At 39.5% G+C, this 24,636-nt stretch overlaps 1 protein-coding gene across 5 annotated transcripts in view; it reads left to right on the top strand.

Moving 5' to 3' along the window:
- Nucleotides 1–24,636, top strand: part of MITF (melanocyte inducing transcription factor) — a 178,418-nt gene that overhangs the window by 136,521 nt on the left and 17,261 nt on the right. For all 5 annotated transcript variants that reach the window (XM_054976922.1, XM_054976920.1, XM_054976918.1 and 2 more), the window contains exons 3-5: nucleotides 13,933–14,160; nucleotides 17,287–17,379; nucleotides 19,238–19,333. In XM_054976922.1, coding sequence (XP_054832897.1) covers nucleotides 13,933–14,160; nucleotides 17,287–17,379; nucleotides 19,238–19,333 — 417 coding nt within the window. The remainder of the gene's footprint in view (nucleotides 1–13,932; nucleotides 14,161–17,286; nucleotides 17,380–19,237; nucleotides 19,334–24,636) is intronic.

Here is a 24,636-nt window from a genome sequence, read left to right as displayed (position 1 = left end):
TCAATAAAAGGTATTGACTGACTGAAAAAAAATGTACCACAGCACTGGGGTTGTATGTTAAATGCAGAAATACATTTCTGAAACCTGATAGGGATAAAAACAGGTGGTGATTGGTTAACAGAATAAAGAAATAATAGTCCAAAGTTTAGAAGGAAGCATTTTCAATTAGATGTGTGGTGCTAAAAGCAATCAAAGAGCTTTCTGGTATAGGGATATATTCCAGATATATGGTATATGGTAAACCCACTTGATTCTTGAAGCCTGTCTGTTCAGTGGCCGGGATAATGGACCATCCTGTAGCTATCTAAATTCTTCTAATTTACACTTAGCCTGTGCAATATTTTCTTGAAGTGTATATACAAGGCAATTCTGAACAGGGCAAAGATCTTGGCAAACCATAGATATTGTTTCAAATTTGCTTATTTCTTGCTTGTGTTTTTGACTTCCATGCTGCTTTGGAAATTCAGCTACTGTACACTTACTTTTGCAGGCTCGTTTGTTATACATAGCTTCAGCGGGTAGGAATAGCCCATTGGAGAACTCTGAAAACTTTTTTTAAAATTCCAAAGGGCATTTGAATAGATAACTAATGAGATGCCATTTATTTATTTATCTCATTATTTTACCCATCTTTCTCCTCAGTGGGGACCTAAAGTGGCTTAAGTCATTCTCCTCCAGTTTATCCTCACAACAACCCTATGAGGTAGGTTAGGCTGAGAGTGTGTGACTGGCCCAAGGTCACCCAGTGAGCTTGATGACAGAGTGGGGATTCGAATCTGGGCCTCCCAGATTCTAGCCTGATGCTTTAACCGCTACACTACACAGGGTTTGCTGAGGTCCTTTTCATGATACTCAGGAATTGTTTTCAAGTTTGCTTTTGTTATATTTTGGGTGAGTTACTTTGACTACTTTTAAAAGGCAGAACAGAAGTCAGATAATTTATTCCAGCTGCTGCAGAAGCAATGCCTTCATATAATTTTCTCTCTTTTCCATTTGGCAGTTTTAAACAAGCCCTATTCTGCCCCACTGAGATGTTGATGAAAGAAAAATTACTAATGTTGTATGTCTTCAGGTCTCGCAGCCCTAAGTGTGCACTAAGAGGATAAAATTCTAGGGACCCTATCACCATAGGGACCCATTCCTCACATGATCACTTTTTTATTAAGTTTTGCAAAAGGCTGCAGTCCTTATACATGCTTGGTGTTGGTGGAAAGTGCCATCAAATCATAGCTGTCTAATGGGAGACCCCCTCCCTCTACAGGGTTTTCAAGTCAAGAGTCTAACAGAGGTGGTTTGCCATTGCCTACTTTTGTAACCCTGGTCTTCATTGGAGGTTTCCCATCCAATTACTAACGAAGGCCAACCCTATTAGCTTCAGAGATTTGATGAGTTTATTTAGAAATAATTTCCGTGGGAAAAATGGGACTTAAATCCATTAAACATGCATAGGATTCGCTTTAATGTGGTTCAAACCTGGCTTCCTGTTTCTGGACAACTTTCCCCCCCTTCAACTGAACTGGTTTTCAGTAGAAATAACCTTAAAGGCCCCGCATAGCTCATGTAGTACTTTCCTGTTGGGGTGGCTTGTTGTTTGGCATCATTCATTGTTAAAATGATAGTTTTTAACCTTTTTTTAAATATCCCATGACATTTAAAAACAAACGTTCCATTGAAACGAAAGGAAAGGCTAAAAAAGTATTTGATTTTATTATAATTATAAATCCCAAGTTCCTAGGGCAATAATCTAGGAACAAAAGTTCATTTTTATAAACGTCCTCCCCTTTGAAGAACATCTGTCTCACTTGATGTCTGGTATGTTCTTCTGCAGATGCATGCTGCTGCTCACTGACTGACTTATAAGAGACTTGATTAGGCCTTAATAACAAGATTTTTCTGTGTTAGTGTATATAACATTTATCTTAATTTTTTTAATGGGGTCATCTATTTTGGGAGGGGATACAAAGTAGAGGCAGCGCATCACATGCTAATTTGAAGATATAGGGATTAGTTATAAATAAGGCTGTGTATCCAGCACTAGAAAACTTTAAAAAAATAAATTTAAAGAATTGTTTAAAAACTAATTTCCTCACTAACACCATTCAAGCTCTAGGCTCTGAATAAATGGCATGCAAGCACACTTAATCATTTGTGTTCTTAAAAAGGAGCTGCTTCCAATTATTTTTAACATACTTTTATTGAAGTATTTCCCAAAGACACCAGGTATAATTTTACTGCAAGTTTTGTATTACATCCTCCTGGTTACTTGTTTTCAGGGGTCATTTCGTAGAAAAAGAGCTGGAGGAACTCATTAGCATTAGCATATGTCACACCCCTTGCCATCACCGGAAGTGTGTCATTAGCATAACTGACTTGCATATGCCACAGCCCCTGACATCACCTATCCTGGATGTTTTGGACCCAATCCTGGCCATTCAGGGCTGAAATTGGGCCCAAAATGGCAAAAAGGGGCTGAAAATGGCCAGAAAAGGGCCCGAAATGGTCAGGATCGGGCCGCTGCTGAGTGGGAGAGTGATCCACCACCCATCAGAGGCCCGATCTGGGCCATTTCAGCCCCAATCCAGGCTAAAACAGGCCCAAAATGGCTGAGAGGTAGGCGGGGCCACCTGACATGTGACCTCTTTGGGGAACTGCTGGAACTGTGTTCCCCCTGGGAAAAAAAATGACAGAACCTGCACAAAACTAAATATAAGTGATTGCTTTGTAGAATGATAATAATTATTGCAGAATCCTGCAAGTCTCCGTCTTGTCCCTTGTGCTGATAATGTTTATACTGGGAGAGGTTTCCAAGGATTCTGGAGGGCGGTGTCATTAATACACTGATGAAACCCAACTCTTATTTCACCTTTTCAGCTGAATCATTAAAAGTTGGTGGATGCTCCAATTCCAGTGTCTATATGTGGTAATGAGTTGGATGAGAGCCAGATACTTGAAATGCTGCTGGATGATAATACTGTGAATTAAAGTGACATCCTGTTCAGGAGAGGATTGTACTTCCCATGAATGAACAAGTTTGTTGCTTGGGGTACTATTAAATCCATGATTACAGGTGAAGGTGCAGATCTCTTCTGTATCATGCTTTGATCACATCCAGATTGAACAATTATAATGAGGTTTATGTGGGGATGTGCAGTTAAGAAACTTTAACTAATACAAAATAGTCCAGCACTTGTTATTCTATATAAATCTGGCGACAATGTACAAACCTATTCACTTCGGAGCCCACTTCAAAGTGCTGGCTATTATGAGCCCAGTTCAAAGTGTGCTGATACTTAAAGGTCAGCTTTACTCACATAAGAACTTCCCTCCGCCAGCTCAGATCTTCAGCAGAGAGCCTTTTCTGCATGGAGCCACTTTCACAGGTGCAGTGAGTGGTCACCTAAAATAGAGCCCTTCCTTCAAAGTTCTTGTGTGTGTGACCCCATCCCTATATCTCTTCACCAGGCACTTAGCTTTTTTACTTTTAGCTACCAGGGCCGTTTCCAGATGGCTTACCTTCACCCGGGACGTCACGCCTCGTTGCGGGGAAAATGCGAAATATCGCGTTTCCTCGCACGAGTTTTGCGCGAGGAAACGCGATATTTCGCATTTTCCCCGCAACGAGGCGCGATGTCCCGGGTGAAGGTAAGCCATCTGGAAACGGTCCAAGTTTTAAAAGTTTCTGTTTATTTGGATATTTGCTTTAGTTTGGTTGGTTGTTTCTTTTGCTAGCTTGCTTACTTATTTATGTTTGCATGCCTGCCTGCATGCATTCTATTTATAGTATTTATAGAAGCGGCCTGAATAGTCCAGCTTTGTCCAAGCTTGTCAGGACTTAGAAATTAAGCAGGGTTGGCCATGGTTAATACTTGGATGGGAGACCGCCAAGGAAGACTTGGGTTGCTATGCAGAGGAAAGCGATGGCAAACTGTGAAAGACCTTTTCTTCCAACTGAGAGAACCCACACAGCCACCTATAATTTTGGGAACTAGGTTTGCTTTGAAATGTAAATCTTCCCCTCAGTTGCTACATGTTCTTATGGGAGTAAATATAAAGGCTTTGGGTTCACTGCCGTAAGGTAGGTTTTGTGATGAGTAGGAAGAACTCAGAGATCACTGAAGCAGAAGCTTTATAAAAATAGCAAAGAAGATTTATTTATGTACAGGTTGTTTTTTTTTAAATAACAGGTCATCCAACATTCAGAGGAGAAACCTGGCTGAGGCTTATAAATTTAAGCTAGTTATGGCTTAATTTCTTTAATATTTTCAAGTACAAACAGGCTTTTACTGACTAACCACCAGGTTAGATCCTCTCAGAAACAAAGGATTCTACCCACACTAGCCTGCCCTTTCCCAAGAGTCCTACTAAAGGGTACAAGAGCAGCTCATCAACAGAGGCAGTCATCAGAACTCTGTCCTTTCCCAGAGGTACAGTTAAACCACTCTGCCCCAGTAACAAGCAGAGCTATACACAAAACTGACTGCTCTCGGTTGTGACTTGATGGCATGTTCTTCTTCTTTCTTACTGAGCTCCAAGGTAGATTACAAAGTGTAACAATACAGTTTAAAGCATGAGACATCTAATAGGTGATGTAATAAGCCAGGGTTATAGAAGTCTGAAAACAAAGCATAAATATTAGACATAGGATTACCAGCCTCCAAGTGGGGCCTGAACAGCTCCCAGAATTATAACTGATCTCCAGACTACAGACTGCTTTGGAGGCTGGGCTCTGGAGTTATACCCTAACCTCTCTAGGCTTCATCTGCAGATCTCCAGGATTTCCCAACCTGGAACTGGCAAACCTAATTAGACATGGTACATTGAACAATGGAGAAAATGGTATCACATGAATAGAAAATGATGATAATGCATATAGAAAACAAATAATACGTACTATATACATTAGTCAACAGTCCTGTTCCCTATATTACCCCACCTTCCTGAACCATTCCATCATAATATAGCCCTATTACCTTTACAAAACTATACTCTTGAACAATTCTGTTTAACATAGTTTGTGAATAACAGATGTGCGGGAGCCTTCCTTACTTCCTCAGGCAAACCATTACACAGGGTGGGGTCAAAACAGAGAATGCTTATTTACAGGTAGTTGATTTTGCCTATTCTTGATTCTGTGGCATCTGCAAAAAGCTCTGGTCAGACAAGCAAAAGTGCTATGGCGGAGCATAGGAGGAGAGGCAGTCTTGCAGATATGAGAGTCCAAGACCATGAAGATAGATCCAGAGGAGTTAACCGTGTTAGCCTGTAGTAGCAAAATAGAAAAGAGCCCAGTAGCACCTTTAAGACTAACCAACTTTACTGTAGCATAAGCTTTCGAGAATCACAATTCTCTTCGTCAGATGCATGGAGGATAAGAAGAAACTGGTCAGATATATAGGTGGAGAGGGGAGGGGGAGTAGACGCAATCAGTAGCTTCTGATAATGGGATCAGTTTGCTTCTGATAATGAAATCAGTTACTTCTGATAATGAGATAACCATTCATAGTCCTTATTCAATCCAAGCCTGACTGAGTCAAATTTACATATGAATTCCAATTCAGCAGCTTCCCGTTGGATTCTGGTTTTGAAAGGTTTCTGTTGAACTACAGTTACATTTAAGTCCTTGATGGAATGTCCTGGTAGAATGAAGTGTTCTCCCACTGGTTTCTGGATGTTGCCATTTTTAATGTCAGATTTGTGTCCATTTATTCTTTTGTGCAGAGGTTGGCTGGTTTGTCCAATGTACAGAGCAGATGGACATTGTTGGCACGTGAGGGCATATATCACGTTGGAGGATGAGCAGCTGTAAGAGCCAGAGATAGGCTGCTTCCACACACGTTGGATAATCCACTTTCAATACTCTTTAGTGAACATTTGGAACAGCTTTTCCATGTGTAGAACAAAAAATCCACTTCCAAAGGATTGCTAAAGTGTATTGAAAGTGCATTATTCAACGTGTGTGGAAATGGCCATAGCGCAGTTGACGCCGTTGGGCCCTGTAAGGACCATGAAGGGCTTTGTATTGTCACAGCCAGAACCTTAAATTGAACTTGGTAACTGATGGGCAGCCAAATATGTCTTCTCATTGTCTTTCAATCACTTGATTTCTTAACTTGTAATCATTTCATTGACTAAAACTCATGAACTCAGCCTGTGTACATTTGAATATGAAGAACAGGGTGGGATCTTGTGGATCTGCGCCACTAGCAGTGGCACTTCTTCTGTGCAAAGGGCCTCCCCTTTCATACAAGAGGCTCTTCTCCTCATGATTCTGTTTCCCTCTAAGAGCTTCTGTTTCCCTCTAAGAGCTACCCTTAACAACATACAGTTTTGACAACTTCAGGAGCTGTGCATTTTCAGTAAGGACCCTGGAGAGCTTGCGAGAGAGAGCCTCTCTTCATCAGTGGATGTTTGTAAGTTTGTGAATACATTAGCAGCATTCTACTAAATATGTGCTGTGCTTGCTGAAGTATCTAACATGTGCTGATAATATCTTTGTGTATTCTGGCTTTGTTTGCATTATTTCGTGCTATTTTTAGTTGAGCACTTTATTCAATATTTTAGAGCAATGAAATTACCTGGTCTAATTTTGATCAAACTACCCACCAAGACAGAGGAAAGCATTTGGTAAATACAATGCACTTTTTTGCATCCCCCTGCTCCCAGCAGAAGTGGCTCAGAATCTTATTTATTTATTCGGCTTGTAGCCAGCCCTCCCCCGCAAGGAGGCTCAGGGTGGGTCACAAGAAGGATAAAACAGTAATTATAAATATAAATTTTCAGCAATAAAATCAATAAAACCACATCAAATTACAGTGTCCCCCAAATTGCAGCTCATTATGTTCATCCTTGCCAAAAACCATGCCGAGGAGGGAGTTTCAGCTGTTCTGGTTAGATCTTCTCATGAGAGGATGTGTGTGTGAAGTAACTATGCAACCCCCCCTCCCCTTAACAGGATACCAGTGGGGAGGCTTATCAGATGGATACCAGGCTGGCTTCAACCATATGCCTGGTGGAACATCTTTATCTTGCAGGCCCACCAAAAGGATAAAAGATCTCGGCAGGCCCAAGTATTGACAGACAAAGTGTTCCACCAGGTTGGGGCCAGGACCAAAAAGGCCCTGGCCCTGGTTGAGGCCAGTCGAGTCTCTTTGGGGCGAGAGACCACCAATAGATTTTTATCTGCTCATCTAAGTGCTCTACAGGGTACGTATGGAGACAGGTGGTCCCACAGGTATGCTGGTCCTAGTCCATTAAGGGCTTTATAGGTCAAAACCAAAACCTTGAACCTGATCCAGAACTTCACAGGGAGCCAGTGTAACTGCTACAATATGTGCCCGGTACGGTGTACCCATGAGGACATGTGCACCAGTGTTCTGGACCCTCTGTAATTTCCACGTCAGACCCAAGGGAAGCCCAACATAGAGCGAGTTACAGTAGTCTAACCTGGAGGTGAACGTTGCATGGATCACTGTCATTAAGTCATGGGTCGAAAGGTAGAGAGCAAACTGCCTGGCCTACCAAAGATGGAAAAAAGCAGACTGAGCAACTGCCATGACCTGGGCCACCATTTGTAAGGAGATATCCTATGTCACCTCCAGACTCCTGACTGATGTTATGGGCACAAGTGGTGCCCCGTCAAAGGCCGGAAGCTGGATTCCCGACCTCAATAACCCACGACTTAAGTACAGGACCTCTGTCTCTGTGGGATTCAACTTCAGTTGACTCTGCTTCACCCATCCAAAGGAGGCCTCCAAAGCTCTAATTAGGACATATGGGGCAGAGTCAGGTCAGCTGTCCATCAACAGATACAACTGGGAGTTATCTACATACTGTTGACAAAGATTGAACAGCGGAGGGGAGAGTATTGCCCCTTGTGAGATGCCGCATACCAATAAATGGTGTGTCTATAACTTCTCCCCAAGCGCCACCCTCTGTCCCCGACCGTGGAAAAAGGAGACGCCACTTTAAGGCTGTCCCTCGAACCCCCACATTGGCAAGGCAGTGGGTCAACAATTCATAGTCAACCGTGTCAAATGGTGCTGAGAGATCTAACAATACCAGTAGTGCCGACCTGCCTTGATCCAGGTGTCTAGGAATATCATCTGTGAGGTGACCAATACCGTTGCCATCCTGTGGCCTTCATGGAAACTGGACTGGAATGGGTCCAGGATAGAAGAATCCTTCAGGAAAACCTGCGACTGTTCCGCATCCTTCTGAATGCCTTTCCAAGTTGGAATTAGGAGGCACCATTATATGGTGGTTCTGGTCCTACCAGGAGGGTAGTTTTCAAAAGTTGATGCTAGGGGACTGCTGCTCAGCCTCTTGGCCGTTGATCTGTAGGCTCCAGCAAATTTCCATCTTATACCCTATGCTATTTATATTTATTTACATTATTTGTGTGGTGGAGAGTGCTCTCTAGTCAGAGTTGATTTATGGCGACCCCTGGTGGGGTTTTCATGGCAAGAAACTAACAGAGGTGGTTTGCCATTGCCTGCCTCTGCAACCCTGGTCTTCGTTGGAGGTCTCCTAACCAAGGGTGACCCTGTTTAGCTTCTGATGAGATCAGGCTTGCCTGGATTATCCAGGTCAGGGTATTTAGATTATTTATAATCTGTCTTTCTGAGACTCCAGGTGGATTACACAGTGTGAGTCAGTGATGGGTGAGGTCATCAGGAGATTTGGGTGGGTTTTTCAGCAATATACAGATGATGGTTCTATCTAATGTTTCCAGCTGATCCCAAAGAGGCTGTAGATGCACTAAGTTGGTGCCTAGAGGCAGTTTTGGAGTAAATGCAGGCTAATAAACTGAAGTTTAACCTTGACAAGATGGAAGTACCATTGAAGGTCTGGCTTGGGATTTAAGGTGCCACCTGTTCTGGATTGGGTTGCACTCTCCTTGAAGGAACAGGTCTGTAGTTTGGGGATACTCTTGGACCCAGGCCTACTACTGCAACTGCTCTTTTTATGCTACCAATTTTAATTGTTTATTTCTGTATTTTAAATTAATGTGACATACTCTGAGTCTGCTTGCGGGGAGAACGGGCTACAAATTGGATGGATGGATGGATGGATGGATGGATGGATGGATGGATGGATGGATGGATGGATGGATAGATAAGCAGATAATACTGTTAGATAAGCAGGTGGCAGCTATAGCCAGGAATGTCTTACCAGCTTTGACTGGTTAGCCCGCTATGGCCTTTCCTGGGTAGAAAATATCTGGCCACCGTTTTGCATGCCCTGTTCCATCTAGATTACATCACTGCAATGCAGTGTATACGGGGTTGTTGTTGAAAAGTGTTTATGAACTTCAGTTGGTGCAGAATGTTGCAGCCAAGGTGTTGACTGGAGTGGGTCATGGGGACTTCATCACTACAGTCTTGGCCCGTCTACGCTGGCTCGCAATTTATTTCAATTCAAGGTCCTTTACTAAACATTTATTGTTTCTTTTGGTAAACCCTAAGGAAACCCCCCCATACCCAAGGTTTTAATTGTTTAAAATGTTTAAATTGTTGTTTTTAGGTCTCTGAATGTTTTTAAAACTCTGGTTTTAACTATTTTAATGAAGTGTTTTTTTTATTTTAATGGTTTTATAATATGATTATAATGTGATTCTAGTGTGTGTTTTAATTTTGTAGCCATATTGTGAGGACATAAGGGAGGGATATCAATTATGTTAAATAAATAAATCAAAATAGAATCTAAGCATCCCCTCCTCATAGGCAGTCCTGCCAGTAGTGTTTCCAACCTCCAGATAAGGCCTGGAGATCTTTCAGAATTACAACTGACCCAGACTACAGAGATCAGTTCCCCTGAAGATGGTCATTTTGGAGGGTGGACTTTATAGCATTATACCCTGCTGAAGTCTCCCACCTCCCCAAAAGTTGCTCTCCCCAAATCTCCGGGAATTTCCCAACCTGTAGGTGGCAACCATACTTACTGGCCTTGAGCAAAAACTGGGCTGTTTTAGTGACTGTTCCATTACTTTTCAATGACCTCCTCAAAATCCTTTCCCATCTAGTTACCCTGAAAGCTTATAAAATATGGAGACTCTGGAAAGTTTTGTTTAATTAGAATATTTATACACCTTCCTTTTCCCCAAGCATCTCAACCTCGTGCAGGTCCTCGTCCTTTGGGGATATGTTTGGACTGATGAAATGAAATGTTAACTGTTAGAACTGAATTTGCTAAGAGTAATAAATTATGTTTATAGGGCAAAACAATGCTCACGATACTGGACAGAAAGTAGATGTATTGTCATCCCTAAACCTGGAAAGGATCCACAATTTAACTAGCTATAGATGTATTCATCTGTTAAAGTATTGCTACAAAATTTTAACAACTATTTTGTCATCTTGATTTAACTTGCAAGATCAAACAGGAGTTTTTTTCAAAATTGTCAATTAACAGATAATATTAGGAAAGCATTGAATTTAGTGGAGTATATTAAAACAGAAGACATACAGGTTCCCTTTGTCTTTCTGAATGCTGAAAAAGCCTTTTAAAAGATGGAGAACAAATATTTGTTGGAATGTGCAAAACTACAGCTTTGCTGATTATTTTACCTGCTTGATGGAGCTATTTTATATTGGCCCTTTTCTTCACAAGGGTTGTCCTATGCCAGCCCTGCTATTTGCATTAGCAAATGAATTATTTGCTTGAATGTTAAACAATTAGAACAGATTCAAGTGGTGGCAAAAAATAAAAGCATTATCATTATAAAGTGAATCTGTGCAAAGATTAGGGTTTTTTAAAAAAAAATCCCTTTAGATTCTGATATGAGATTAAAATAAACAAAAGAAGAATAGGGATTAGTTTATGGCTACAGATTACTCTTTAAAATTGGGAAAGAAGATATAAATTTGTGCTCCCTGTGTAGCCAAATTAAGATTCCTCCTCTCCCATCAAATATGTAGGAATCTATATATCTACAGTGATCTTAAATATAATTCTATCTTGTTGATTTCTGAGATGAAAGCAAACATAGCAGTTTGGTAAAAATTAGATATCTCATTTCTCATCAGAATTAATGTTATAAAACTATCTATACTCCCAAAGACTATTTACTTGTTCACTAGTGTTCCAATATGAATCCAAGTTAAGATATTGCAAGAATTACAAACTTTATTAAATAGCTTTATTTGGAATAAAACGAATCCAAGAATAAGATTAACTACTGTACAAAACCAGTGAATGATGGCAGTTTAGGCCTTCCCAATATATGGGTTTATTATCATGCACTTAGATTGTCTTAGTTAAATTCATATCCTTAAGAGAGGATTGTTCACTAATTATATAGAGGAAAGTTATGTCAACATTCCATGTATGGATATTATTAAAGAAAAATTAGAGACAAATATAGCAGGGACAATTATCTCATTGATGCAGAGTTGGTGATACTATAAATTAACAGCCACTATTTCTCTATTGTCTTCTGTGATTAGAAATAAAAAAAATTACATCTGGATTTGATCCTAACCTTTTTTTAAAAAAATACAGGAATTTTCATTTTACGATATGCTCTGTATGATGAGATTAATGGCTTATTTAAAAAGAAAACCCATTAAACAAAATGGAAACAAAATGGTTCAGCAAATGGAATACTAATAGCGGCTTATATATACTGATGAATTTTGCGCAATTTGTATATTATACTTAAAATGCTGAGTTTGTTTTTAGTTTAATATTTTTTGTAATGCCTTTGTCTTGATTTTATACTTTGTTGTCAACCAACCTATCTCTATTGGAAGAGTGGAATATAAATATTTCAGATAAATAGCTGAATACTATGCAACTAATTGTACTAAAGAACTTCTTGTAATATGTGTTGGTGCAGCACAAAGATCTCATGAAGGTTGGCCAGACCAGAAAATGAAAGATGACTGTCTTAGTGCTAATGTTTTCCCCACCAAAAGTACAAACACACTAGCTTTCCCAGTCATTGTGCATGATGTTTCCTTTATCTTATGACAAAAATACTTTGACAAAGGGTTAAGTTATCCAACATTACAAATATTCTCTATGTACTTGATTATCTTAGGGGTTGCTTATTTGACCCAAGGATATCAATGTTGCTATATATACAGAATGTAGATTTAGTATTGAAATCCAATGACTGTTTTCTGTTAGACCCAAGTGATCAAGAGTTTTTAGTTAATGTTGCCTGGAACTACACAGCTACACAACAGCAGTGATAAAATATGACAATGAGGATCTATAAATTGGCTTAGCTCTTACTGAAGACCTGGTTGAGGTTTGTCCAAAGGAAAGATAGTTGATGGACTGGTTTCCAAGCCTTTTAAGAATAAGGCTACACTGCAACATACATGCAGGGCCTCTTTTATTTGGGTAGCCCAAAATCCATATGAGGTCAATGACAAACTATAGTTATGGCAATGGTCCAGTCATCCTTGGTTGTAGTAAGGTGAAACTGTTTACATAGCAAACAATTACTCTTCTGTTCAGAAAACAATGCAAAGCCATGCTTTGAACATAACAAGCCATTGTGAGAATCTTGAAGTCCGGCGAAGACCAGGGCCATTTTATCAAGAGGTTGCAGCATTCACCAGTAGGAGTGTGCATGGTGAACAAACTTGTGTCGCATTTTTGTTTCTGCAACGTTATCTGAGCAGTGGACATAAAACAAGTAATCGTACTGCTGAAGAAAAATCCCATTGTCTTCTAGTATGACTGGAACGAAAGCTGAATAGTGAATTGGCCTTAAGCAAACCATCAATCTGACTTTGATAACCCATCACTTTCAAAAGCCCTTTTATGTTTATGAAAAAGCATGACGTCAAAACCATGAAAAAAATTAATACCCAAATTTTCAGGCTAAACTTGCATAGCTTCCCAAAAAAGTGCCTTCTGTTTGTTTCTACATGCATAACTAATTAGTTTAGCTTATTAGAAACCAGAGCCATTATATCCAAGTTTCTTGTGCCATTTTGAGGATAACTTGTTTATAGTGCTTCTATGCATGAGCCTTTGAACTGGAATAGCAGAAAATAACAGCTGCCAAACTGATTCTCAGGCATTGCTTGGAATATATAAATGCCATGCTGGAAATGCTTGAATATAATCATTACCAGGTGAGTTTTCTTGCCCTCACTTGCCACGTATTGCAGTATGTCTTTAAAAAAATTTTTTTTTATTGTATGGCTATGATACTGTGTTTCATTACAAATCCCTAAACCCATTGACTTTAGCAGGGCTATGCCTGTGTAACTGTGTGTAGTATTACAGTCCCATGATATTACATAGTCTCTCTTCCTTTGTACCATTAAAAAGAGGAGCTACTTAAATGCAGCTTAGTTATTAAAGGAACAAGAATTCTGTTTGTAAGGTACAGCTTCGCTTTGTTATAAAAGCCAAGCTAATTGGTTGAATCAAATTGAGCTGCTGAGCATAAATATATTCTTGCTGGATGTGATCATTTAAATTTTAAGCTTTCTTACATTGCATTTTGGGTTTTAGATTGTAATGTGATCAGTTGATAATTTTAAGTATTTCTTGCATTTTTTGTCCACCTTTTGCCGTGTCATTCTTTAAGCAGACTTTCATATCAATTATGCAGATATCATCCAATGTTCAAAGATTTTATGGGGAAATGTTTCTTCACTTAGTTTTGGCTATGATTTTTAATAACTTAAGCTCTCTTTTTATCATTTGTAGCATTCACTCTGACTTTTATGATAAATGGTGCTGCTTTTTAAAATCAGGACTGATTTATGTGTTACCTTTTGTCAGAACTTCCAAATAGTCAATTTGACGCATTCATGTGTATGTTGTGTGATTGACAGAGATTTATCAACTAAAAAAAATTCAATTCTGACATAAATTGTTAAAACTATAGAGAAATCTGAGTACATAGAAGTGTTGGATGCAGGAAAACTAATAGCTTGCTACTACTTTTTCATTATGCATTTGCAGGTTCAGACTCACCTGGAAAATCCTACCAAGTACCACATCCAACAAGCGCAACGCCAGCAAGTCAAGCAGTACCTTTCCACCACATTAGCCAACAAGCACACAAACCAAGCTCTGAGTTTACCATGCCCAAATCAGCCAGGTGATCATGTTATGCCACCAGGCACAGGAAGCAGTGCACCGAATAGCCCAATGGCCATGCTTACTCTGAACTCCAACTGTGAAAAGGAGGTAAGACCAAAGGTGACATTCTGTGTCACCTTCTGTGTTTTATGTAGTATCATTTTATTGTCCATTGTCCAGTTATCCATTCACTTATGGCATAGACTTTTGCGCTTACAAACTTAACAGCTTATATAGCTCATGCGGGGGGCAGGGGGGGATGACTGCAGCCATCCATTTTAATATTAGAAATATGCATTGTTTTTCAAAAAATCTGTATACTCTTTTAGTGAAATTATTTAGTTCTCTCTCTTTTTTTTAGTGCTCTGTTCTTATATACTCTGGAGGAGTATACAGCTGACCTTTTAGAGTACAAAACCCCTTTTGTTTTGTTTTTTGCTCTAACTTTTCCAGGGTAATATTATTACCCTGATTTAGTGTGGAGTTGTGAGGCATTGGTTATCTCACCACACCATGACATTTTGCCATTGCCATTTTGAAAAGCGTAAAGAACATGGACTCCCAAGAGTAGTCAGACCCCAGTTGCATGATCTACTTGAGCAATGCCAGCATCCACTTTCTCACAGTGTCCAGACAGATGCCTTGGGGAAGACCACAAGAAAGGCATGAAAGCAACAGGTCTTCTCTTGTTGGCCTTTAGCAAATACCATTCAGAGGTATACTGCCTCTGAACATAGAGGTTTCATTTCGCTCTCCTGGCTGATAGAGCTTCTAATAGACTTATCCTACAGGAATTTGTCTAATCGTCTTTCAAAGCCATGTAAGCCAGAGGCTATCACCATTTTTTGTGGCCGCAAATCCGTCAGATAATTATGCATGGCGTGAAGAAGTACTTTTGTTGTCTTTGATGTACTGCCAGTCAGCTTCAATGGATAATCCTGAGTTTTAAAATTATGAGAAATGGAAAAAAGAATACCATCTCTCTCTGGACTATGCGTAATCTTATAAACCCATCCTTAGTTGTCCCTTTTGAAGAAGCTCCAAATACTTTGCCATTTCTTCATAGAAAAAATACTTCAGTCTCTTGGCCTCTTTCAGCACTTTTTCTGGTTCTAGGCTATCCTTTCTGAGATAGGGAGATCAGAACTATTCACAGTATTCCAGATGTTGTTGCATAGCTGATATTTTATTCTCAGTTCATTTCCGAAAATCCTCCGCATGGGATTTGGCTCTTTCTTGGCCTTTTCCCACAGAACCTCAATATCTCTTTCCTGGAAACTGAGAGCTAATTCAGCTCCCCTGGGTATATAAGTAAAACTCTCATTTATTTATTTATTTATTTATTTAGTCCGCCCTCCCCACCGAGCGGGCTCAGGGCAGAGCACAACATTTTAATTTACATAAAAACACATAAAGGCAGATAAAACATTACAATAAAATTTAAAACACTACATACAATAAAAACTTCTCCTCAGATGGCGATGGAAGAGTTACTTCATTTCAGACATGGCCCATATATCCATATCTATAGATATATATATAGGGTGGTGGGCATTGTGAGACTGAGCAACTGTTAGGTAAAGAGATTTTTTTGGTTGTTATTAAAGCCATATATACACTTGTTATGTTAAATAAGAAATCAGTGACCACCATAAGGAGAAACTGGGGAAAAGTAAATTTAAAGTGAATACAGAACATGAAATCAACATTAATGGCTTTACTAGTAACCTTTGGTGACTGTGCAAATCAGTCAATTTATAACTATTTAGCGCTGTGTTGCACTTGGTTTGCAAAGCTGTTGCTGTGTAGAAGATGGTCATTCATGAACCCACTGCTTGAAGAAGCAGTAATGTCAATCTTGAAACTGGCATTCTTTGAACTGCTTTTCAGTCAAGTATGTTGTACTTAAGAACATATATGTCAGGTTTTTTTAAAAAATACCTCACTGGCTCTGAAGATTTGGGGGGGGGGGTTGCGTGTGTGTGTGTGTATGTTGTAATGCAGACCATTTTGAAACAAGTACAGTCAGTGATCAGGTCTAAACTGAGTCTCTGCTTACATAAATTTTAAAGGAGAATAGCACCAAAAAGTGTGCTTTTCATACTCAATGGAGCATTTGTGTATTCCTGTCCAACTAGAATATATCTGCATAGCCTGTTTCAAAAATGAAGGAAAAATAATCCCTTCATCTCCCTCAAAAGTTGGTAAATGTTTTTAGTCTGACACAAATTCCTTAGCTAGAAAGTTAAAAGTGTTGCTAGCTTTGTCATTAATCAATACATGTATGACAAAGGTTCAGTCTAAGGCTGTTACCCAAATAGGAGGTCTCCTTAACTGCTTGAGGAATCTCCACCAGTGTTTGCGGGGATTATTCCCTTAGACAACTCTCAGCTAAATTAGGCAGATGTTCAACTGGAAAGGTGTTTGTTTATTTTATTAAAGAGAAATGAAAAGGGGAATAACTCAAATACAGCACACATACAAGGTTAACTAAGAAAATCAGGGAGAAAAAAGGGAGAAAGCCGTTTCAGAGAGGATGATAGTTACTAGTTTCGAAGAGCAGAGGTCTGCAGAGGCAGCAAAATGATCAGCGTTTCATGGAGAGAAGAGGGAAAAGAAGGCCCAAACGAATTTGGGTGTGTGTAGATGGGTCCCAAAACACACAAAGCACATGGCCAGGAACCCCAGTTATAGGGCAAAATGTTCCCTTGGGCAAGCTGACATTTTTGCCCCCAAAGCAATGACTTGATGGCTGTCTCCGGAGGTAAACAATAGAGTTGGGAGAGGCTTCCTAAGGTGGACTATAGGTGTGAAAGGAGCTTGATTACCCTTTTAGCACCAGATGGGAAAAGCAACCAGGTTTGCTGAATAAATTAGTTGTTGCTTGATTAGAGTGGATAAGTGGGGGAAGCAAAGTGAGGTATTGACAGGATGAATCAGGAGCTTCCTGGGAGCCTCACTGTTTTAAGTTATGCATCTCCGGGGTGAGGAGGGGGCCATGGGTCAGCAGGCCACTATGACCCACCACCTGTTAATTTTCCAGGTTCTTGTCCAGTTGGCATCCATTCTGTCTTGGGTAAAGCAGTGCCGTGTGCTTGTAGAATTCATGCAAGGAGGGTTTGTGATATTTCATCTATACACTGCCCTCTCAGTGTGAGAAGAAGTCTAACTGCGAACAAGGACTCTTAACTACTTTTTTGCTGATCCAATTTCATATTTTTTATATATTTACAGGGCTTTTATAAATTTGAAGAGCAAACCAGCAGGGTGGAGACTGAATGCCAGGCACTGAATATGAATACACATTCTCGAGCCTCATGCATGCAGGTACTGGCTCGCACAGAAGTAAACGTTCTTGATATTAATTTTAGCAAGATATACTACGGTGAACACAGATATCATGCTTTATTTCTGGAATATTCTCCAGGCTGTTTCATGCATAATGTGTTTAAACGTATACCTGAAAACTACATGTTAACTAAGTGTAGACTTAAAATCTAGCATCTTTTCTACAGATGTGCAGGGGAAATAGGTGTGAAAAGACAAGCAATGGATGAAAAGACAAGCAGTGGGGTAAAAAAAAACTATGGAGATGTCTGAGGAAGGCTGGAGGTGTCAGATGTTTAAAGACTAGGGCTTAAATACACAAATCCTGAAGAGTACCTTGCTAACAGTTCCACATATGATTGGTTATTTGTTAGTGGAGACTTCCATGGTATGTTTGGAATATGCACTAAACACATGGCACTCCACATGTACAATGGAATTCTCATATGAAGGTGAAGCTTCTGGATTCAGGTAACTGAGAGCCAAACTACAAGTGACGTCTTACACAGGTTGGACACTAGTTGGCTTCCCTCAAGTTTTGATGGGAAATGTAGGCGCCCTGGTTTTACAGCTTGGCTCTCCATTACAGCTGCAAGACCAGGATGCCTACATTTCCCATCAAAACTTGAGGGAAGCCGACTAGTGTCCAACCTGTGTAAGACGTCACTTGTAGTTTGGCTCTGAGTTATGACTAACTTGACTGAAACTTACCTGAATAGGTTTTTGTTCTTCAGTGTAATAGGCTGAGAATAACAGTTTTTCATATGTCAGCAAAGTCAGTGCCATTCACCAACCTGAAGTGCTAGGTCTCAAAAATGTAAAGCTCTGTTTTCCTCTGATAAAATTCCATCTGTGGGAAAGCACTTCTTCCCCCTGTCTTGTTCGTGGCATATTCAATACAAACTAGTAGCCTCTGAGGCTTCAGTGAGGACTTATCTACATTCCAATTTTCACGATTCCGATTTCCCCCAAATTATGGAAATTGTAGTTTTGAGAGAGCCTTGATAATTCTAGGTTAGCAATGCCCAACCTATTCGCAGATCTGCTCATCAGAGTTCCTTGATTGGCAACTAAATTAGCTTGAAACTGGTATAAATCTATAGCGGAAACATGCTGGGGCAATTGTGGTGATATGCATTGTTTTATCACACCAATCACTGGTAATTGTAGTGCCGGATTCTAGTGCCCTGCTCATCTGCTTGCTTTCATTCTACATCTTTCCCATGAGGTGAGAGATTCTTCCCACACTTCTATTACTGCTGTGAAGAACTGGGTATGAGAGGAGTGGGCACAAACAGACCTGAAGGCGTAGGAATGGGGATTGGTATAGCAGAGATGAAGACATGGGATGTAATTCCTAGTACAGGGGCAATCCACCAAATCACAGTACAAAACAGTACGTGTGTTCTTGAAACCGCCATATTTGACAGTGCCGCTGCTCTTACTGAATCTGCCCCCCTTAAATTATGTAATGCTTAATTTCACTAGGTTGCTGTAGGAATGGCTGAAGGTCTGGGCATATTGTCCTTTCTATATATGTGTTCATTTGCATGCATTATGTTTGAGGGTAACCAACCGTATGTACCAAGATTGCCTGCTACCTGTGCTCCTCCTGATACGTACAGTCAACATTTTGTCTGAATAGGGCACTCTGTGTATTTTCAGCTCTGAAAATACTATTCAGATTTAATAGGGCACTGTACTAATAGTCAGCTCTGAATACATGTGGTGCCATACTTAGACTATATCAAGAATACTCCTGGTACACAGTTGGATACCCCCAAATGTAATAATTGAAAAAGGCTACTAGAATGGTTTGACCTGACTTATTTCTTTCATGCTTTACTTTCATTTACAGATGGATGATGTAATTGATGACATAATCAGTTTGGAATCCAGTTATAATGAAGAAATCTTTGGTTTAATGGATCCTGCTCTACAAATGGCAAACACGGTACTTAGATTTCTGTTGAGATTTTAGGGGTGGGAAGGTTTTTTAAAAATTAGAATCTGTTTTTCAGAATACCCTATGCTTGGCAGTAGAATTTCTTTTACTGTTTGAGTCTCTGACATATATTCTTACTTTAGCATCAATATTAATTTCACCCAGCTTAAGAGAAGCAAATGATTGTATATGATTGTTGCATGTTTCTGGTCCAATGAAATATGATTTCTTGCCATTAGTCTCTGTGTACTCATGAGGTCCATTTCTCTCCCTCCCTCTGAGCTCACATCCTTCTGACAGTCTACACCCTTGGCTGTTCTGACAATCTGTGTGCTTTTCTTGACCTGTTATTTTGGTAGCCTGGTTTTGAGAGATATGGGAGGAAATACAATTGGGCTGCTGAACAGGTTGAGTACGTCTCATAATGGCTGGGTAACACTGAGTTTTCTCCACTTTTCCACCTCTGACAAGTAGGGCTCCCAGACTTACCCAGGGGCCAGTTTGCAGTGCAGGGCAGGGTGAGAGAGGGGTAGGTGGACTTCCTTTCCCCCCTGTTGCTGCCATTCCTACCACCCGGCAGTGTGTGGAAAGCCTTGGGAGCAGGATATCCCGCCTATTACAACACCACCACGCATCAAGGGGCTTCTGGCTGGTTCCCATGTTCTAGCCAGGTGCCCAGTCATGGGTTGCTGTAGTGAGGCAGTGGGTGGAGCTGGCCAGTGCTGAGACAGGCCCATGGGCAAGCCTGCAGCCCTGTACCCCTGGCTACAAGTTTCCTCCACTTTCCCTATTCTGACAAAATGTAAGTCTAGCTTCCTTGCTTAGAATTTTGTGGGGAGTAGAATTTCTTTTTTTCAAAATTCACCTTTTTAGACATGGCAATTGATTCCTCTTATTGTCTTTTTTCTCTTTTAAAAGATGAATTTATATTTAATTTCTCTTTGTAGTTTTCTGGTACACCACATAGTGGTCCTCTATGAGCCCTTTTGTAACTTCACCTCTTGCAGGTTTTTTGATGTTACATCCCACAAGCTGGTGCTCTAACAGGAGTATAGGAAGGTTTGGGAAGACATTGCTTGCCTCTAAGCATCTACAGACTACATTTCTGAAATGTTGCAGAACCTTGTCCTTCCTCTCTTCAGATTTCTTTTGCTTCAAAACAGACTCCAAATTCCCTAAAAGAGGAAAAGAAATGGTTTGTGGGATTTCAGAGATAAATTAGATAAAGAGGATTTAAGAGAATTTCTCTTAACAACATTATGCTTGCTGTGGTATCGTGCTGAGGAGACTGGTCGCATCAGTAAAAATAACAATCGATTTATATACCTCCCTTCAAGACAACTTAACACCCACTCAGAAGCGGTTTGTTATTATTATCCCCACAACAATAACCCTGTGAGGTGAGTGGAGCTGAGAGAGCTCTGAGAGAGCTGTGACTGACCCAAAGTCACCCAACTAGCTTCAAACGGAGGAGTGTGGAATCAAACCCAGTTCTCCAGATTAGAGTCCAACTTCTCTTAACCACTGCACCAAACTGGTTCTGTTAGAAAGGTTCTGTTAGAAAGGTTCTGTTACAGTACTTTACCGTACTGTAAAGTAATGTTAAGACTCAGAAAGTTTATCCACTTGAGACAAGCAGCCAACTGTGATCTCCTTTTTAAAAAATATCCTGATTTAATTTCATGCTGCACTAACTTATTTTGGAAGAGCAATGCCTCTCTTGCTATAAAATACTTTTTTCATTCTCATTCTTAAAATTTGAAGTGATGAGATTTTTAACAAAGGTATATATTTTTTTAAAAAACCCAGCCTGGAACCTATAAAGAGTTCTTCAGAGCAAACAACAATTATCTTGTCCGATTGCAAAGGTTTAGGCCTTGTTCATTACACTAGTAGCATTGCTCAATTAATATTCAAGTATCTTCAGGCTGTTTCCATGAGAAGCATTAAATATGATGCTGTAAATTTTTGCAGTGGATCTTTCCCTTCCGGGAAAGGGTCACTCACAACTCACAAGTGAAAGATGTTTGATCTAGTTTAGCTACACAATGACAAATACACATTGCCAAATACTAATTTCTTGCTTTCAGAATCTGAGAGTATGTTTTTTTTTTCTAATAAAATTTTTTATTGGAATTAGAATAATATAATTTCACATTACAATCAATTCCTGTTTCCCAATTTCTAACCCCCTCCCTTTCCCCCCTTTTCTTTTGACTTCCAACAGTTTTCCAACCCTTTGTCCCTTTTCTCTTACTCATTTTAAATTCATCTATCTAACAAACATATACTTTCCCTTTGATCTAAGCAATAATTCTTTAACTAATTTTTAATACTCTATACCTTATCTTTGAGTCCCTTCTTCCATATTAGACAAACAATTTGTCCCTTTTTAACATAATTTCAGTTTCCTGGTTTCAAATATTTCTATAAACCATATACCATATAAACCATATAACCCATGCATTTGTATAAGTCAACCAATTTAACTTATATTCCGTATATTGCCTTGTATAACTATCCTCAAAAGTTATCAATCAATTTGATCCATATATTTCTTCAGGTAGGCTCATTCAGTTTAACATGTTACACGTTTATACCAGAAACAATGTTAATTAGTCGGTCCTTATAGTTAATTATTTTCTATCCATTTTCTATATATTTTTCTATATATAACACTCTAACAAAATAGCTGCTTAGACATTTTCATTTCTCTCTCTACCCTCCGGTAAAGTCACCCCCCTCTACATTTTGTCATACTTCAGTAGTTCTCAAACTGCCACAGTTCTCTTCCCACCTCCCATTTCTTCAGCACATATTGCCTCAGCTTCTCCCAGTCTGTGTTGAACTGTCCTGGGTCCAGATTTCTCAGTTTTCTTGTCATTTTGTCCATTTCGGCCATATACAGCAATTTGTAAGTCCAATCCTCAATAGTTGGCACTTCTTGTACTTTCCATTTTTGCGCATACAGAAGTCTGGCCGCTGCTGTCATGTAAAATAACAGTGTTCTATATTGGGCTGGAATGTTCTCCATTCCCAGGTTCAGTAGCAGGAGTTCTGGGTTCTTATTAATTTGAAATTGTAGAATCTCACTTATTACTTTTATTATTTCTCCCCAGTACTGCCTGGCTACCTCACACGTCCACCACATATGGTACAAAGAGCCCTCATGTTTTTTACATTTCCAGCATTTATTAGAAGTGTTCAGATTCCCTAGCGCAATCTTCTTTGGTGTCATGTACCAACGATAGATCATTTTGTAAATGTTCTCTTTAATATTAGTACACGTTGTAATCTTCATTGTGTTTTTCCACAAGTGTTCCCATGCCTCCATTGTTATTTCTTTATTAAAGTTTATGGCCCACTTCACCATTTGTACTTTAACTATTTCATCTTCAGTATACCATTTCAACAGTACTTGGTATACCTTGGAAATTTCCTTCTTATCCTCTTTTAAAAGTGTCTGCTCTAGTTCCGAATTCTCTGTTCTTATGCCTCCCTTTGCACAATCCGAATTGTAGAGATCTCTGATCTGCCTATACTGGAACCAATCATAGTTGGGTGATAACTCGTCCTGTGTCTTTATTTTAAGTTTGGAAGATTCTATTTGGGTTATCTCCTTATATGTTAAACACTGTTGCTCAGTATAGACAGCTCTCGGATCTATTACTTCATACGGAACTACCCACATGGGGGTTCCTTCTTGTAGGAAGTCTCTATACTTCTTCCAGGTTGCATATAGGCTTTTCCGTATGTAATGATGTAGGAACATAGAGTTCACTTTTACTTTGTCGTACCATAGGTATGCATGCCATCCGAATATTTTTTTATATCCCTCTAGGGCCAATAATTTCTTATTCTTCAACGTCATCCAATCTTTCAGCCACACTAGGCAAATTGCGTCATAGTAAAGTCTTAGATTGGGCAGTTGCATTCCGCCTCTTTGCTTTGCATCTTGTAAAACTTTCATTTTCACTCGAGGCTTCTTGCCTGCCCAAACAAAGTCTGATATTTTCCTCTGCCATTTTTCAAACTGCTTAGAGTCTCGGATAATTGGTATTGTCTGTAACAAAAACATTACTCTTGGTAACACATTCATCTTAACTGCTGCAATCCTTCCCAACCATGACAAATTCAATCTATTCCATTTGATCAGATCTTGCTCAATCTGAGTCCATAATTTTTCATAGTTGTTTTTGAATAGATCTATATTCTTTGCAGTCAGTTCAATTCCCAAATATTTCACCTTGGTTGTTACTTCACAGTCCGTTATTTCCATTAACAGTTGTTGTTTTTGCTTAGTCATATTTTTACATAATATCTTTGACTTCTTTTTGTTAATATAAAACCCTGCCAAATCTCCGAACTCTTTGATCTTCTCTATCACTTTTGGCATATTCTCCATTGGATCTTCCACAATTAACATTATGTCGTCCGCAAATGCTCTAACTTTATAAGAAAAGTCCTTTATTTTTATTCCGCGGATTTCTTCATCTTGTCGTATTTGTATCATCAGTATCTCCAGTACCAAAATGAATAACAGCGGAGACAACGGGCAACCTTGTCTTGTTCCTTTACTTATAGTCAGTTTCTTGGTAGTCTCATCGTTCACCACAATTGCTGCATTCTGGTCTCTGTAGATTTCTTTAACTGCTCTTATGAATTTTTCTCCCATTTGTAGCTTTTCCATAGTGGCAAACATAAAGTCCCAGTTCAAATTGTCAAACGCTTTTTCTGCATCAACAAAGAAGAAACCAACCTCTTTGTCACAACGCTTATCATAATACTCAATAGCATTGATCACTGTCCTTAAATTGTCTCTGATTTGTCTACCAGGTAAAAAACCTGCTTGTTCCTCCTCAATAATTTCCGAAAGCCACCCCTTCACTCTCTCTGCCAGTATCTTCGCAAAGATTTTATAATCATTGTTAAGTAAGGATATAGGCCTGTAGTTTTTCACATTAGTTAGATCTTGGCCCTCTTTGGGGATCAGTGAAATGTTGGCTTCCTTCCAGGTATCTGGAATCCGTTGATCCTTTAATACTCCATTGATCACTTCTTTTAGGAATGGTACCAGTTCGTTGGCCATTGTCTTATAAAATTTAGCTGTAAGTCCATCTGGCCCTGGTGCCTTTCCCAAATTTGTTGATTGTATTGCCATTTTTATTTCCTCATCCGTTACTTCATTGTTCAGTCTATCTCTCCACGCTTCCGAGATTACTGGGAGCTTCATTTTCTCCAAATATGTCGCTATTGATTCTTTATTCACCTCTTTCTTATTATACAATTTAGCATAAAATTTATAGAAGGCT

Source organism: Eublepharis macularius, chromosome 4, assembly GCF_028583425.1.
Source record: "Eublepharis macularius isolate TG4126 chromosome 4, MPM_Emac_v1.0, whole genome shotgun sequence".
Classification (NCBI taxonomy): Eukaryota; Metazoa; Chordata; class Lepidosauria; order Squamata; family Eublepharidae; genus Eublepharis; species Eublepharis macularius.
The sequence above is the reverse complement of the archived record's forward strand: the minus strand, read 5'-3'. Positions and strand labels throughout refer to the sequence as shown.